General features: G+C 54.7%; 1 protein-coding gene and 1 pseudogene across 1 annotated transcript; both read left to right on the top strand.

The window, feature by feature from the left end:
• Window positions 1-1,254: 1,254 nt before the first annotated feature.
• NHLH1 (nescient helix-loop-helix 1) lies at window positions 1,255-3,463 on the top strand. Its single transcript, XM_049634689.1, is given in 2 exon segments — window positions 1,255-3,336; window positions 3,338-3,463. Coding segments are annotated over 2 exon segments (402 nt in total). The 5' UTR covers window positions 1,255-3,021; the 3' UTR covers window positions 3,425-3,463.
• Window positions 3,464-8,807: 5,344 nt separating this feature from the next.
• On the top strand, window positions 8,808-15,056 carry LOC125925823 (uncharacterized; annotated as a pseudogene).
• The last annotated feature ends 1,567 nt before the right edge of the window (window positions 15,057-16,623 follow it).

Below are 16,623 nucleotides of genomic sequence, written 5' to 3'. Positions count from 1 at the left end.
CCTGTCTGTTCTCGATCGGGTTGAGCATGGCGGAAGGGGGGGCAGGAGATGAGCATCCCACCCCAGATGCTTGGAGCTGCTGGCCTCCCTCATCCTCGGAGCCTGAAACTTTGGGACCAGAAGTGGATTTGGGGTGAGGACTTGTTGGGTACATGGAAGCCGCTGCCAGGGCCTGAGCCGGGGAAGACAGCGGGGCCAGGAGGTGGGACGGGGATCAGACTGGGAGCACACAGAGGGGAGGGGAAGGCACGGCACAGCGGTCAGGGGTGAAGGGACACAGGCAGAGGGAGAATCTGCTGGTGACAGATGTGCTGGGAGCCCCAGAGCCGAACTCCTGAAGCCCGGAGCTGGGGAGTGGGGACAGTAACCGTGTCCCGGGAGGGGCTGACTTCGGGGCCTCCCCCCTGTTGCAATCCTCTCCTGTTCCTTTGGCCCCCGGGATGCGGAGCGCGTTCTGAATTTCAACACCAACCGCCTTCCGTTTTGTGTTGTGGTGACGGCGTGTCTGTCAGATGTCGACTTACACTTACACCCATCACCCCCCAGCGCTTAGTAACTATTTGTCAACGACAGCGGGGTCGGGGGCAAGGCTGGGGGTCCATCAGGCCGGAGAACCGGGCTGGTAAGGAAGGGAAGATGGAGACTGAAAAGGAGCCTCGGTGCTTCTGTTTCTGGCCATTGAGTCCCACGAGCTCTGAGCAGAGTGGCCCTCTGTTCCCCCTCCACACTCGTCCTAAGCAGAGCCTCGCCCATACCTTTTCCTGCTGCCTCGCCCTGACCCCCTCTGGTCCCCGGGACAAGCAAACCTTAGCCAAGTCCCAGAACGGTGTCCAGGCACCCGCCCCCCCCCCCCCCCCCCCGCAGGCCACATCTGAACTGATGGTGGGCTGGGGGAGGACTCGAAGCGGGACGCCGACTCTGGTCCCTTCCCGTCATCTTCTTTGCAGAGTCACCAAAAGGGCCAGGGAATGGCAATGGTTGAGGGTGTTGAGGACAGAGCTAGAGGAAGGGGCCGGTCCCGAGCAGGGCAATCGTGGCCAGAAGGGACACTTCCGGACTCTAGTGGATGGGGCGGTAGGATCACGTGTCTGTGGTGGTCATGTTGGGGGTGGGGGGCCGGCAGGGACGGGGCTGGGACAGCTGTGCCGAGCTCCATATGTCCCAGTCCACTCTACAATGGGCAGTCTGCGTGCTTATCCCCTCCCCCCCCCCACCCCCCAGAGGCAGCAGGATTGCAGCGGGGGCCCCGGGGTGGGGGGGGGGGGCTGATAGTGAGGCCAAGGCTCGCAGCTCTCCCATCACAACTGGGGAAGGTTTAGAGTCACGGCCAACCTCTCTTGGCGCTGTGACTGCAGTCTCGCTTGGTTTTGTTTTTTTTTTTTTTCCCTTCCATTTTATTATTAAGCATTTTTGGTAAAAAATGGTAAAAAAACACGTAACATAAAAGCTACCATTTTTAGTTTACGGTTCAGTAGTATTAGGTGTATTCCCATGGTGGTGAAACAGATCTCCAAAACTTTTTCATCCTTCAAGTCTGAAACTCTACCCCCTTTCAACACCACCTCCCCTCCCCCCTCTTCCCCCTGCCCCTGGTAACTGCCATGCTACTTTCTGTGTCTATGAAGTTGACGACTTCGATTCCTCGTAGAAGTGGAATCGCTCAGTATTTACCTTTTTGTGACAGGCTCATTTCGTTTAGTAGGACGAGTTTCAAGTTTCATCAGTGCGGCAGCTTGCGATAGGATTTCCTTCCTTTTTAAGGCTGAATAATATTCCATTGAACGTATACGCCCCGTACTCCTCGTCCATTCATCCGTCGATGGACATGTTGTTTCCACGTCTCGTGACTAGAGCTGCAGTCAACGTCCACATGCAGATATCTCTTCAAGATCCCGATTTCACTTCGTCTTTCGATATCTACTCAGAAGTGGAATGACTAGGTCATACGGCAGTCCTGTGTTTAATTTTGAGGGGAACCTCCGTTAGGCGTTTCACAGTGGCCGCACCAGCTTACGGCCCCACCCCTCACCCCCGACAGGGCACAAGGGTCTCGATTTCTCCACATCCTCATCCACCCTTCTCATTTTCTGTTTTGTTTTCGTTTGATAGCAGCCATCCTAGGGGACACGAGGTGATAGCTCACCGTGGTTTTGATTTGCTTTTCTCTGGCGCTGAATGATGTGAGCATCTTTCCGTGTTTGTTGGCCATTTGTATACCAACTTTGGAGAAACGTCTGTTCAAGTCCTCTGCCCATTTTTTAATTGAGTGATCTGATGTTTTGTTCTTGCCAGAGTTCTTTATAATATTCTGGACACTCCCCCCTCATCAGAGATCCGATTTGCACGTATGTTCTCCGGTCTGCGGTCTGTTGCCTTTTCGCTCTTCGCTCTTCTGATTGTGTCCTTTGACTTACGAAAGTTTGCAAGTTCGACGTGGTTCCATTTGTCTATCTTTGCCTTTGCTGCCTGTGCTTCTGGCATCATATCCAAGAAATCACTGCCAAGTCCGATGTCATAAAGCTTTCCCCTGGTTTTCTTCTAGGAGCTGTCCAGTTTTAGGTCTTTAATCCCCTTGCTCGGTTTTATCCTGCCCCCCACCCCCTCCTCATTTCTCCTCCTTCCTGTCGCTCACCCCCAGGATTCTCTTCCATTCTTACCACCTCTCCTCCTACCCCTTTACAGCGTCCACCTGCCTGTCTCTCCCCACGTTTCTGCCTTTCTTCCCCGACGACCCGTACAGGACCTCCCCGCTCCCAATCCTTCTCCAACCTTCCTCTTGCCCTCCCCGTCTCGGAGCTGTCTCCTTCCTCCTCCCTCGGCCCCCCTCAACTTCCCCTTCTCTCCTCCAGGCTCCGGACTGGAACCCTGACCATGGGACCTTGAAGTGGCTCTCACCTCCTCAGCTCAGTGGCAGACCCCACTCCCCCAGGCCCTTCCTGCCCCTCCCACAACCAGCTTGGAGGCTCCCGGAGGGAGGGGTGGGGAGGGGATCCTGATCTCACCGGGCAGGGGGCCTCCATCATGATGCTCAACTCAGACGCGGTGGACCTCGACCTGCCTCCCACCCACTCCGAGACCGAGTCGGGCTTCAGCGACTGTGGGGGCGGGGCGGGCCCCGACGGGGCGGGGCCTGGGGGTCCCGGAGGAGGCCAGGCCCGGGGCCTGGAGCCCGGAGAGCCCGGCCGGAAAGACCTCCAGCACCTGAGCCGGGAGGAGCGGCGGCGGCGGCGCCGGGCCACGGCCAAGTACCGCACGGCCCACGCCACGCGGGAGCGAATCCGCGTGGAAGCCTTCAACCTGGCCTTCGCCGAGCTGCGCAAGCTGCTGCCCACGCTGCCCCCCCGACAAGAAGCTGTCCAAGATCGAGATCCTGCGTCTGGCCATCTGCTACATCTCCTACCTGAACCACGTGCTGGACGTCTGACGGGGCTGCCTCGGCCTGGCTGGGGTCCCCCCGGCCCTCCCCCCCCCCCCAGCTCCCCGCAGGGCCCCCGGGGCGGGGGGGAGGGGCAGGGAGGCAGGGTGCCCTCCGGCTGGGTGGCTGGCTGGCTGGGGCTGGCTGGCTGGCTGGCGTGGGCCACCTTCTCCTGCCGACCCCCCCACCCCCCACCCCAGGGCGATTCTCGTGCGCCTCCCACGGCTTGTGGTTGGGGCCCAGCTGGTCAGAAACGTTCGCCTGGGTGTTCGGTACCCAGTCCTTGCTGGCTTTCCTAGGCGGCCGCCCTTGGCCGCTCCCCCCTAGCTCTCTCCCGGGCTGCTGCCTCTTCTTCGCACCGTCCGCTTGCCTGTCCCTCCCCCTTGTTTCTGCCCCGCTTCCTCCGCTCTTCCAGGGCCACTCTTACGACCAGATTTCTGGAGACCCCAGACCCCGTCTCTGTCTCCCATCCCCTTTCCAGCCTCGCCTGGCCTGGGGTGGGGAGGGGGCACCCATACAGGAAGGGGGAAGGCTGGGCTCCGAGTGGGGTGGGCTTCTACCCCAGAGATCTAACCCCGGGGACGCGGGGCCTCCGGAGATACTCCTGCCAAGGGGAATCTTGGCGGCTGAGAATGATGGGAAAACTCTCTTGCCCCTGAGCTTAGCACATGAAGACCTCGTATCGGACTTGGTAGTGAGTGCCTTGCCCTCTCTGAGCTATTTGGCCCCCTCCCTGCGCCCTCCCGCCCACCGTCCCAATTTTCTCCCTCCCTGTGTGCAGCTAGAGAAAGGGAGACCCGGATCCTGGAGGAGGGGCTGAACCCCCAGAATCAGCAGAGGGCCCGGGGCAGTGGGTGAGCCAGATCCACATCTGCTTCCTCCACCCCAGCACGCTGGGAAAATGTGAAAACCCACAGCGCTTCCTGCCTCAGATGCAGGGGGGGGTGGGGGGGAGGGAATGTTCTATTACTGCCCTCCAGAAATGCTCTGCCCTCTGGGACCTAGGGCCAGTTCGTTATATATATTTTTTCTCCTTCCTTAAGCTTGCCTTCGGCAAGGGAAGACACCCCCTCCCCATCCTGCTCCACCCACCCCCAGCAGGCTCTCCGTACCCCTTCGCACCCCCTCCAGTGTTACTGAGTGCAGCCCAGGGTCGGAATGAAGGGCCAGAGAGCCCGTGTAGAAGTGAGCTCACTGCCCTTCCCGTGCTCCCTCCTCCCCCACACCAGACTCCGTGCTCTACAAGGATATTATTTATTTACGTATTTATTTATTTATTCATCTATTTATTTACTTATTTATTTATAAATATTACTATTTATTGCCGAGTTGTGCACTTTGGGGTAGAGTGAGGGGGCTCCTGGCAGCCCCGGCCGGGTCTCTCTTGCTTCCTCCCTGGTTACTCCTTTCCCTTTCTTACTCCTCTGCAACCCCAGGTGTGTGTGGGCATCCTGTCTGCTCACCACACCCATATCCCTTCCTCAGATCCATCTGTCCAGACACCCCAGTCCTCTGGGATGGTGCCCTTCCCCCAGCTCCAGGGCTCCTGGACCCTTCCATAGTTCCCTTCACCCCCAGACAGTCCTGCCCCAGTCCTGCCTGCCTCTCTTCTCTCTCTAGCCCTCTCCCATGATCCTGATCCCCTCCAACAACGGGCCCCCAGGGTCTGTGTCCCGCATCCTGTATGTGATCCCCTCCCATTGCATTTCTGATTTCATACAAAAAGAAAAATTAAAGTGACCTCGTTCCAGCATCAGGTATGGCTGTGGATCATTCGATTGGGTTGGGAAGCTGGCCCGCAGGCTGTGAGAGGGTAGGCAGGGAAGGCCCTAGGCTTTGAAGGCTCTTCTGATGGGGCTCTGAGAGCTCAGTGTGGTGGGTAAATGATGCGAGAGAGAAAAGGAGGGGCCGGAGTGACGGGTGCAGGGAAGGGTATAATACACAGGTCCCAGACCTCCCCACCTAAAGTCCCACGTACCTCCAACTTGGTATTTATTGAGCGATACTTTCTGACCCTTCTGATGTTGGGCTTCTGCTCCTGCTCTCTATGGGCTTGAGAAAGAGCTTGAGTTCCCACTGGAACCCAAGTAAAACGGGTCTGTGGTCCATGCTGCTGGGAAAAGCCATGACATGAAACCTGTCTGTCCTCATTATTGTCTCTGAGCTGGGTCAGTATTCGTTGCAATTTGTTCTTGGCCCACTTTGTGTTCCCCAACCTTTAAGATACGGGGAAGAACATAATGGAGGACCTGGGACTCAGAGACGGGTAAGGAAGGGGATAAAAAGGGGCTCTGAAGGAAATCAAAGGAATCCTGGAAAAGACCCTAAATCAACTTACAGATGAGGAAACTATGGCCCAGAGAGGAGGAGGGCCTTGCCCAAGGTCACACAGGGGGTCAGGGGCAGAAGCGAAGTTCAAACCCAGATTCTTTACGTCCAGTACTGCCAACACCCTGCTCCCCTGAAATAACTCGGCCTGACAGGTGGCCTTCTGTGGACCCCGTACTTTAACGAGACGTTGATAAATTAGAGAGTATTCAGTTTTGTGCCCAAGAAGGCAAAAGGTCTGGAGACAACTTTGCAGAAAGAAAACCGCAAATAGGTGTCTCCACAAGAGTAGATTAGGGGCAATCTGATCCCCAGCCTCAAATACGGAGAGAAGAAAGAACAACAGACATCCTGGGCGGCCCCAGGAAGCAGAATCAGGACCAGGAGGCGGAAGTTGCAGCAAACAGATTTTAACTCGAAGAAAAACCTTTCGACTCCCGGAGCTGTCCAGCAACGGAAGCGCCCGCCTCAGGAAGAGGCATCCGAAGTGGACGGCTGGAGAATGGACCCCAGACAGAAACCGGCGAGTACCTTCCTGCCCAGATGGAATATCGGCTAGGTAAACTCGGAGAGCCTTCCAAACGCGAGGTCCTCTGAGGAGTCTGAAGGCAAGCAGTGGGAGGGAAATGCTGAGACGCCTTCCGGTCTCTGAAGGTGCTGTTTTCATCCCTGACACCAGCCGCCAAGAGGAGTTTAAGCTACACTTAGGGAGAAGCCCCCACGCAGGAAGGAGATGACATCTTTCCTTCAACACTTGCATTGAAGAGAGAGAGAGGGAGTGAGAGAGAGAGAATCCCAAGCAAGCTCTGAGAACTGCCAGCACAGAGCCCTCCCACTTCAATGGGAGCAGAGACCTGAGCAGAGAGCAGGGAGGGCTGAGCAGAGAGCAGGGAGGGCTGAGCAGAGACCAGGCAGAATCTGAGGACTACACGGCAGGAGCTGGAAGAGAGCTTGGCAGTCACCGAATCCAACACCTTGTTTTATTTATTTATTTATTTTTGTTTGTTTGTTTGAATATTTGTTTATTGTTTATTTACTCTTGAGAGAGAGAGAGAAAGAGCGCGAGCCGGGGAGGGGCAGAGAGAGAGGGAGACACAGCATCCGGAAGCAGGCTCCAGGCTCTGAGCTGTCAGCACAGAGCCCCGGACGCAGGGCTCGAACTCACAAACTGCGAGATCATGACCTGAGCCGAAGCCCGATACTTAACTGACTGAGCCATCCAGGTGCCCTTGTTCGTTTGTTTTTTTAAGTTTGTTTATTTATTTTGAGAGAGAGAGAGAGAGAGACTGAGTTGGGGAGGGGCAGAGAGAGAGAGGGAGAGAGAGAGAGAGAATCCCAAGCAAGCTCTGAGTACTGCCGGGCCCAAACTCATGAAACCGTGAGATCATGACCTGAGCTGAAACCAAGAATCAGATGCCTAACCGACTGAACCACCCCCCTCCCCGAGGCGCCCCCAACCGGCTTGTTTGAAAACCGGCTTGTTTTCAAAGCCGATAGGTAGGCCACCGTCCACAAGGGCCGTGTGACTCACCGGTGTTGGTGGACTGGGGTGAGAACCTGGGCTCTCCATTCCGGGCCCTGGTGCTTGGTGCCTTCCCCTGCCCAGCAGCCCCTGCGCTCAGAGCTGCCTGCCTCCCCCCTCATCACTGCCCTGCTGGAAAGCAGAAGGGGTTACTGGGCCCCTCCGCTCAGGGATCCCTCAGGGCCTGGGGGTGGGGGGAGGGGGCAGCCGCAGCTGTTGTGCCAGCTCCGAATTTCTTCAGATAATCAATTGGCCTCGCTGCGCTCTGCTCCAAGGACCAGGACAGAGGAGCTGGAGGCGGGGAGGGGGTGGGGGGGGGGTGGAGAGGGCAGGAGGCCAGGCGCTGGGAAAGGGGACCGTCTGGGAGACCGAAGCCCCCAGGCTCTGAGGGAAAGTGGGAGCCCCGGGGCTAACACAGAGGGAGGGAGGAAGGGAATGTTAGGAGAGGAGGCATCTGGGGCCCTCATTCCACGTCCTCCAAAACCCAGCACGTGGGCCAGTGGGATGGGCGCGGGGTGGGTGGGGGCGCCAGGCAAGTGGGACTGGAGCACCTCACCCCTCCTTCCTCCTCCAGCCCCTTCCCATCCCTGCCAGCCCCTTCCTGCCGTTCATGCCCTCTTCCTTCTGGTGACCGCAGGCCCTGACCCGCCAGTGCTCTGCCCCTTTCTCAGCAAACTCCGCCCCCTGTGGCAGAGCCCACAGCAGGGCCCCAGGGGCTTGAGAGTGGAGGGGAGGCTTTTAGTCACTCTTCGCCTCCCCCTTCACACACACACACACACACACACACACTCTCTCTCTCTCTTCGTAGGCTACCAGGCATACGGTCCCTTTGTGCCACACAATGGAAGCCTTGCCTGTGACCCTTTCCAGTCTGGGCCTGGGGGCTCCTCTCTGTCCTGTCGCCCCCCCCCCCCCCCCCCCCCCCCCCCCCCCCCCGCGGCCCCGCCCCTCCGTTTCCCTCCCCCCCCCCCCCCAGGCGGCCCCCCCCCCCCCCCCGCCCCCTGCTTCCCTCTTTCTGCCTCTTGTCTGCTTGCTTGTGTCCTTTCCCGAACTCTAGAAATGGAAGGAACCTGAAGAAGGCCATGGTCCTCGGAGGCTGGTTTGGGGAGAGGAACCAAGCAGAGGGGGCCATGTTGTGATGGAGGGGACAGGGAGCCCACAACTGGCAGCCGGAGGACCTGGGTCCCAGCTCCGAATGCACCTTCACTCTTTGTCCTGTAAGGGGCCAACCACATGCCCTCCTGGGCTCTCAAGTTCCTCACCTGTAAAATGGGGGATACACTAAGACCTGCCTCACAGGGGTGTTATGAGGGTGAAATGAAATCATCCTGGGGGTGCTCAGCGTGACAAATGCTCACTTAATGGTACAGTAAGGGGCAGTAAGTAAGTAGCAGGCCCAACCTGTACTGTTGTACGGTTTGCGCACTCTACAAGGTGCCAGGCCAAGGTAGTGAAGGGGCCTGACATCCAGCCACAACCACCGGTGGCAGCTTCCCCCGACAGGGAGCCCTGGGAAGCAACCCCTCATGTGGGTTCCCGAGCATGAACTTCCGGGAGTCCAACGGAGCACCCAGGAGTCCTGACAACCCTGAAAAGCAAGACAGAGCCAGAGGCGACCAGAGGCTACGGGGACCCCAGAGAGGGAGATCCCTGAGCTCAGCCTTCCCTGGAAAGGCGAGAAAAGCCAGACTAGGAAATCCGCGCCACCCATCGAGGCGACACCCCAGCTGAGACGAGGGGGACCGAAGAAGCCGAAGAGCTGGGGGGTGGGGCAGAGCTCAGCAGGTGTGTGGGCGGGAGCACCCCTGGCTCTTGCCCCTCCTCCTCGGTTCCCCCGCTTAAGCGACGTCCGCCGAGCCCGCCTGAGAATCGCTGGTTGAACACCGCCCCCTGCCGGCCGCCAGCCGAGCCGTCTCCCTTCTCTCTGGAGCGGCGCTGCCACCAATCTGGGAGAGAGGTCCGCCCGGCCGGTGGGGGGGGGGGGGGCAAAGGGTGAGGGAGGTGTGGCGGGGGTTGCAAGCCACAGCTGCGTGGTTGGCAGAGTTTCTGGAAGGCGAATGAGGGCGGGTTGCCGCCTAGGGACGAATAGGGACCAGAATTCGTAGGTGGGTCATTTACGTGTGTTAATGCGGTCGTGTCCGGATGGATTTTTTTTTTTTTTTCCTGTCTGTGTCCATTTCATTGGCTGCGGGTCTGCGTCCGTGTGTGTGTGTGTGTGTGTGTGTGTGTGTGTGTTGTGTCTCCGGGGTGCTCGCCTGCTTCCGCGCTGCTGTCTGGGCGAACATAGGTGTGCTTGATTCTGGGTCTTTTCTTACAAAATTGTATTTGTGTCTTCTTGGGGTGGGGGAGGGGCAGAGAGAGAGAGAGGGAGAGAGGGCATCCCAAGCAGGGTCCTCGCTGTCATCGAAGAGCCCGAGGCGGTCCAACTGACAGTCATGAGCCAAAGCCAGGAGCTCAACCCACCGAGCCGGGGGGGTGGGGTGGGGGGGGAGCCTCCTTTTATTATGACGTCGTGGCTGTCTCTTCATCGGCCAGTCCCGTTTTATTCAACGCACTGCGCGTGGGTTGAACAGCCAACGTGTGCCAGACACAGTTGTGGGTTCTGGCCACAGTTCAGGCCCCTGTGGGTTCAGGCCCACAACTGTGGGTACAGGCCGTCTACAGGAGGGGGCCGGCGGGGAGACAGACGTCTGAACACGTCGACCCCGTGACGGTGAGGAGAGTGGCTCAGGACCAGAGTGGAGCAAAGGAGGAGGAGGAAGTCAGGGGCAGCGTTGGTGAGGGGGGGAAGCAGGTCACATGGGAGCCGGGCTTTGAAGACAGGTAGGGGTGTGCCAGGTCAGGACAGGTGCTTGTGGAGAATTCCGTGGGGCGCTGTCGAGAACCCCCCCCAGCCCCCCACCCCCTTCACACATCTCCTCCTTCTGGGGACAGAGGCTCTCACTTCCCCCGCCGCACGAGTGGCTCAGGAACTGCCTTGGGAGGAAGACATCTGCTTTGTCTGAGCCCCCTCCCTAGGGCAGTGTGCATGCAAGGACTAGCAGGTGAGGGTTACAGAGCCCTTGTCCCGGGGCAGCCGCAAAAGGCTGGCTCCGCTTGAGACCTCCCAAGGGACAGCCAGGGTGTTGCCTTTCAGCTCTGTCCCTGCTCGCTGCAGCTTCTCTTACACCTAACAGGTGTCCCCCAGAGTGCCCCCGAGTCCTCTCCTGCAGTTTCAGCAGGCTAAGGCAAGGTCAGCCGAGCGACGACAAGACTCGGTGCTGAAGCAGAATGGAGAAGAGAGGACAGACCGAGGGGAGCTATTTAAACGAGACTCGGTAGGGCTGGGTGATGGATTCGACACAGCGGGCGAGAGGAGAGCCCCCAGGTCTCCGGTGCGGGCGCCTGGATGGGCGGAGGTGCTCCCTTCCAAGGCCGACCACAGAGGAGGAGGCTCGTGGGGAATGGTGGGGGCACCACGGTGGCCGTGGCGGTGACATTCCAAGGAGCGTGGCACAAAGGCAGGCGGGAACCTTCCTGCGGTGAGATCTGGAAGGAAGTTGGCTCCTCGGGCGTTTGTCGATTAGCCAGATCTCTTTACGAGGACGTCTCCCGGAAACCTGCAACTCCGTATACCCAACACTGGCCTCCCTGTCCTCTCCACCCTCAATTCGCTTCTCCCTGGGTGTTCCTCGAAGGAGCAAATGGCGCCCCCTGCATTCAGTTGCCCTGGCGATCGCGCTTCTTTCCCTCCACTGCCACGGCCAATCCGTCGTCAGCATCCATCCCTCTTACCTTCTACACATGACTGGGAGCTGTTTCTGTATCCCCACCAGTCTCCCCCCTGGCTTTCCCGCACTGGTCTCCTTGCCTCTTGGCTTCCTCCCGCTAAATCTGCCTTCCCGACTGCCATCTGAGTGACCCACCCCGAATGCCAGTGTAATCAAACCGGTCTACACTCAGATTCTTTTAATGGCGCCCCATTACCTCTCAAATAAAATCCAAACTCTCCAACATGGCCTGGAAAGCCCTTCGGGGGTGCAGCTCCTGCTGGTCTGTCTGGCCCCACCTGCCACTTGACCTTCTCGCTCTGTGCTCTAATGTTCTAAGGAGCCGCGAGCTCTCTGGCACGCTCCATAGGGCTTCCGCTCCCGTGGTTCCTCGTCCTACGTCACCCAGGGAAGTCCGGATTCGTCCTTGGAGACAGTGCAGGTGTCTTCTCCTCGGGGACACCTCCCCACTTGGTGTGCCCTCCTACAGCCCCGAGCTCAGCACCCGCTGTGCTCCTTAGCCTTCTATACATCTCTCGACCCTTGCCCTCCCCACGCTGAACTGTGCTGAAGTCACCTACCTCCTCTCCGGTGCTTTTCAGTGTGACCTGGGGTTGAATTACGTGAAATCTCTGAGCATCTGTTTCCTCATCAGAGATAACATCAAGGCTAGGGCATAACAATGCTCCATAAATGGTGGTTATATTAGGATAATTATTGCTTTTATTACCTTCCTCCTTCCCAGCACCCACCTGTTACCATTGTTTTAATTGTTTATCTTTTTTTAAAGCTTGTATTTTTAAGTAATCTCTACCCCCCGCGTGGGGCTGGAACTCACAACCCCGAGATCAAGAGTCACCTGCCCTACTGGCTCAGCCAGCCAGGCGCCTCACCCCCGGTGACCGGTTTACCTTGAGAATATGTATTTGTTCACCTGTTCCAGTCCATTTGACATCTCAGATGGGGTTCTCGTAAGTTACTTCCCTCCAGAAGCCGTGTCTTATCTTTCCACCTCACTGGAAGCCATAGGATTTCTCATTTTATTTATTTATTGATTGATTTATTTAAGGATTTCTCATTAAAAATTTTTTTTTAATCTTTATTTATTTTTGAGAGAGAGAGAGAGAGAGAGACAGAATGTGAGCAGGGGAGGGGCAGAGAGAGAGGGAGACACAGAATCTGAAGCAGGCTCCAGGCTCTGAGCTGTCAGCACACAGCCCGATGCGGGGCTCGAACTCACAGCCCGCGAGATCATGACCCGAGCTGAAGTCGGACGCTCAACTGACTGAGCCACCCAGGTGCCCCGAGGATTTCTCATTTGAAAAAAGTGTTTCAAAAATTAACAAAGTAATATATGCCTATTGTAACAAATTCAAAGAATACTAAATCACACCGAGTTAAAAGTAAATGGGGTGATGGGTGGCTCAGTGGGTCAAGCATCCAACTCATAATCTTGGCTCAGGTCATGAGATCGAGCCCCACAGGATTCTCCCTCCTCTCCCTCTCTCTCTGCCCCTCCCACGTGTGTGTGTGTGTGTGTGTGTGTGTGTGTGTGTGTGTGTGTTTTCTCTCTCCCTCTCAAAATAAAACGGGGGCTCCTGAGTGGCTCCGTCAGTTGAGCATCCAACTCTTGATTTTGGCTCAGGTCATGATCTCACTCACAGTTGGTGGGATCGAGCCCTGTGTTGGGCTCTGTGCTGATAGTGTGGAGCCCGCTTGGGATTCTCTCCCCACCCCCCCTTGCGCACTCACGTGCATATGGGAGCTGTCTCTCTCTCTTTCTCTCTCAAAATAAATAAATAAACATTAAAAAAAGAGAATGTACCTTTAAATTTTTGATAAATGCTTCCAAACTGCCCTCCAAGACGTCTTTATCAAAATATACACTACTGGGGCGCCTGGGTGGCGCAGTCGGTTAAGCGTCCGACTTCAGCCAGGTCACGATCTCGCGGTCCGTGAGTTCGAGCCCCGCGTCGGGCTCTGGGCTGACGGCTCGGAGCCTGGAGCCTGTTTCCGATTCTGTGTCTCCCTCTCTCTCTGCCCCTCCCCCGTTCATGCTCTGTCTCTCTCTGTCCCAAAAATAAATAAAAAAACGTTGAAAAAAAAAATTAAAAAAAAAAATATACACTACTTCCAACCACATACGAGAGTCTGCATTTCTTCACGCCCTTCATAGCAATGTATATTACCATTCTTTTCCATTTCTTTCCAAGTTCATGGGCAAAAGGGAATATTGAATTTTTCTTTTTCTTTTTTTTCTTTTTTTAACATTTATTTATTATTGAGAGACGGAGAGAGATAGAGTATGAGCATGGGAGGCAAAGAGAGAGGAGGAGACACAGAATCCGAAGCGGGCTCCAGGTTCCGAGCTGTCGGCACAGAGCCCGACGCGGGGCTCGAACCCACGAACTGTGAGATCATGACCTGAGCCGAAGTCGGATGCTCAACCGACTGAGCCACCCAGGTGCCCCTTGAATTTTTCTTTAATTGAGATTTTCCTTACTTGAGGTTGATGATCATGATGTCATATACTTCTTAGATGTTTGTATTTCTGCTGTGAATTGTCTATCCTTGGCCTATTGAAAAAAACTTGAGTTCATTTTTTAAATTTTATGCTATATTTTTTTCTTAAAAACATACAGTGTCTTTTAAGTAAAACAATGCTCTTGCCCTTCTTTTGTTTAACTGGAATAATCAGCGAAATCCCTCAGTTTGTGGCACATGAAATCATTAGGCCACCCCTCCCTTCTTACTGCCTCTTCTTTTGCCATTCCTGTCCCCTTCTCCTTGCCACCGCTTCCGTGGGCATGCCGATTTATTTAGTCAGTGCAGTGGGCCCTCCCTTTCATTCATTTATTGACACATATATGTATACCTGATCAATGCATCATATTGTTTTGTGGGGCACCTAGGTGGCTCAGTGGGCGGAGCATCTGACTCTTGATTTCGGCTGAAGTCATGATCCCAGGGTTATGAGATCGAGCCCCAAGTTGGGTTCCACATGGAGCTTGGAGCCTGCTTAGATTCTCTCTCTCCCTCTCCCTCTGCCCCTCCTTGGCTCTTGTGCTCTCTCTTTGAAAACGCGTATTATAGGGGCACCTGGGTGGCTCAGTCAGTTAAGTGTCCGACTTCAGCTCGGGTCACGGTCTCGCGGTTTGCGAGATCGAGCCCCGCGTCCGGCTCTGTGCCGACAGCTCGGAGCCTGGAGCCTGCTTCGGATTCTGTGTCTCCCTCTCTCTCTCCCTCTCCCCTGGCTCACACTCTGTCTCTCTCTCTCTCCCTCTCAAAAATAAATAAACATTTAAAAAGTTAAAAAATATATATATATATATAAAATCTTGTGTGTTTTATATTTCCGGACAATAGCGTAGTATAACATCTCATTCTGTTGGTTTTACTTTTCTTTTTTCTTCTTACTAAACACTGTGGGTTTTTTTTAACCTTCATTTATTTTTTGAGAGAGAGAGAGAGAGAGAGAGACCGTGAGCGGGGCAGAGGCACAGAGAGAGGGGGGCAGAGAATCCAAAGCGGGCTTTGTGCTGACAAGACAGAGCCTGATTTGGGGCTCAAACCCACGGGAACACAGCGTAACTACAGACTTGTTGTATCACCCCGTTGGACACCCGAAACTAACGTAACATTGTGCGTCCACTGCACCTCAATAGCAACAAACAAATAAGTTCGAAACATCAACAACTTCTATTCTGGCTTTCTGTCCTTGCTGCTTGCCACTTGCTGTGCCGGCCGTAAGCTCCCTGGCACCCCTCTTGGTCACGCCTTGCAAAATTGAAGAAATCAAGGACTTTCTGCTCCTGGCCAGGTGAAAGGATGCCAGAACTGTTGAGATCACGAAAACTAAGGAAAAGGTGAAGGTTAAAGTTCAATGCAGCGGGTACCTTTATACCTTGGTCATCGCAGACAAAGAGAAGGCGGAGACGCGGAACAGACCCTGCCCCCGGGTTTGGCAATGAAGGAGCTGAAACGAACCTGGCGCCCTGATCGGAATTGTAGTAAAATTTTCAGATTCGCTCTCTCTCTCTCTTTTTTTAAATTTTTTTTTCAACGTTTTTTATTTATTTTTGAGACAGAGAGAGACAGAGCATGAACGGGGGAGGGGCAGAGAGAGAGGGAGACACAGAATCGGAAACAGGCTCCAGGCTCCGAGCCATCAGCCCAGAGCCTGACGCGGGGCTCGAACTCACGGACCGTGAGATCGTGACCTGGCTGAAGTCGGACGCTTAACCGACTGCGCCACCCAGGCGCCCCTCTCTCTCTTTTTTTAAAGTAGGCTTCTCGCCCAGCGCAAAGCCCAATGCAGGGCTTGAACTCACAACCCTGACATCAAGACGTGAGCCGATATCAAGAGTCAGACACTTAACCAACTGAGCCACCAGGACACCCCCAAATGTTAATAATTCTTTGAGAAACACACACACAGAACCTTCCATTCTGCTTTTATGTATGAGATGGAATTTAAAAACAATATAGGGTGGACTAGTTCCTTCTTTGTATCCACATATGCCCTGTGCACCTTCTACTGTGAATTTAACATACAAGATTGTTTCCCAGTTTTTTGCTGCCATGAGTATTCTTGAACTTGTCATTTCATGTATCCATTATAGGGTTATTTTTGCAACCTAGTCCTGGGAATGGAACTGGATTATAGACTTTACACATCCATATTCGGTTTCCTTAGACACGTCCAGGCTGTGCTACAGGACCTATCAGATTAGACTCCCAGCAGCCGCTGTGGATCATCTTGTTTCCCGCCACCTCACGAGCACTCGATACCAACTTCTAGATTTTGCTGCTGCTGAAGCTGCGGTGATAGGTATTCGTTTCCTGTTTGGTTTGACTGTTGGAGATTTTCCAATTGGTTGTATGATCTCTAGGACTATAGGATTGTAGGATTGGTAGGATCATGGATAGTTAAGGCTTTTGGCGTGCAGACGTTTTTATTTGATCACATTTATAACCTTGTCTTCTATGATTTCTGTATGTGGGGCCTTGGACATCCCCGCTTCAAAAGCATAAAAGAAAGAAAGAAAGGAAACACTCGATTGCGGCTGCCAACCAAGAGGAGAGGCTAGAAAGCAACCAAATGCATTTATTTGGGGCCTTCGGGATTGTAATCCCCAAGGGACAAGGCATGGAGTTGACCAAAATTGGAAGTGTCCTCCCCAATTTTGAGAGGGGAGTGCAGGCTTATAAAGGTTCAAAAGCCACAAGGTTACAAAACTTGTTTTAAAAGAATTGTGATTGGTGCTGCAGAGTTTGAATTCCCTAACGCGATGGGCGGCTCAGCTAACAGGTGTTACATTCTATTTCCGTCCAAATTAGAAGGATGTGTTCCAGGAGGTGGTCCAGGTAGAACGGACAAGTTGCAAATGACAAAAATCAAGAGTTTGTGGTGTTCCAAGAATTGAAACGGGAGAAGCCAGAGGCCCTGCTTCCTTAGTATCTTCCCCACCCTATTGTAAATGACTCAACAATGTTCACTTCACTTAGGAATCTTCTTTCACACTTTTCTTCTTTTAAGTTTATTTATTTATTTCGAGAGAGAGACAGCGGGGGAGGAGCAGAGAGAGAAGGAGAAAGAGAATCCAAAG

The sequence above is a fragment of the Panthera uncia genome, chromosome F1 (genome assembly GCF_023721935.1).
Source record: "Panthera uncia isolate 11264 chromosome F1, Puncia_PCG_1.0, whole genome shotgun sequence".
NCBI classification, from domain to species: domain Eukaryota; kingdom Metazoa; phylum Chordata; class Mammalia; order Carnivora; family Felidae; genus Panthera; species Panthera uncia.
This window is presented reverse-complemented; position numbering and strand designations above follow the sequence as displayed.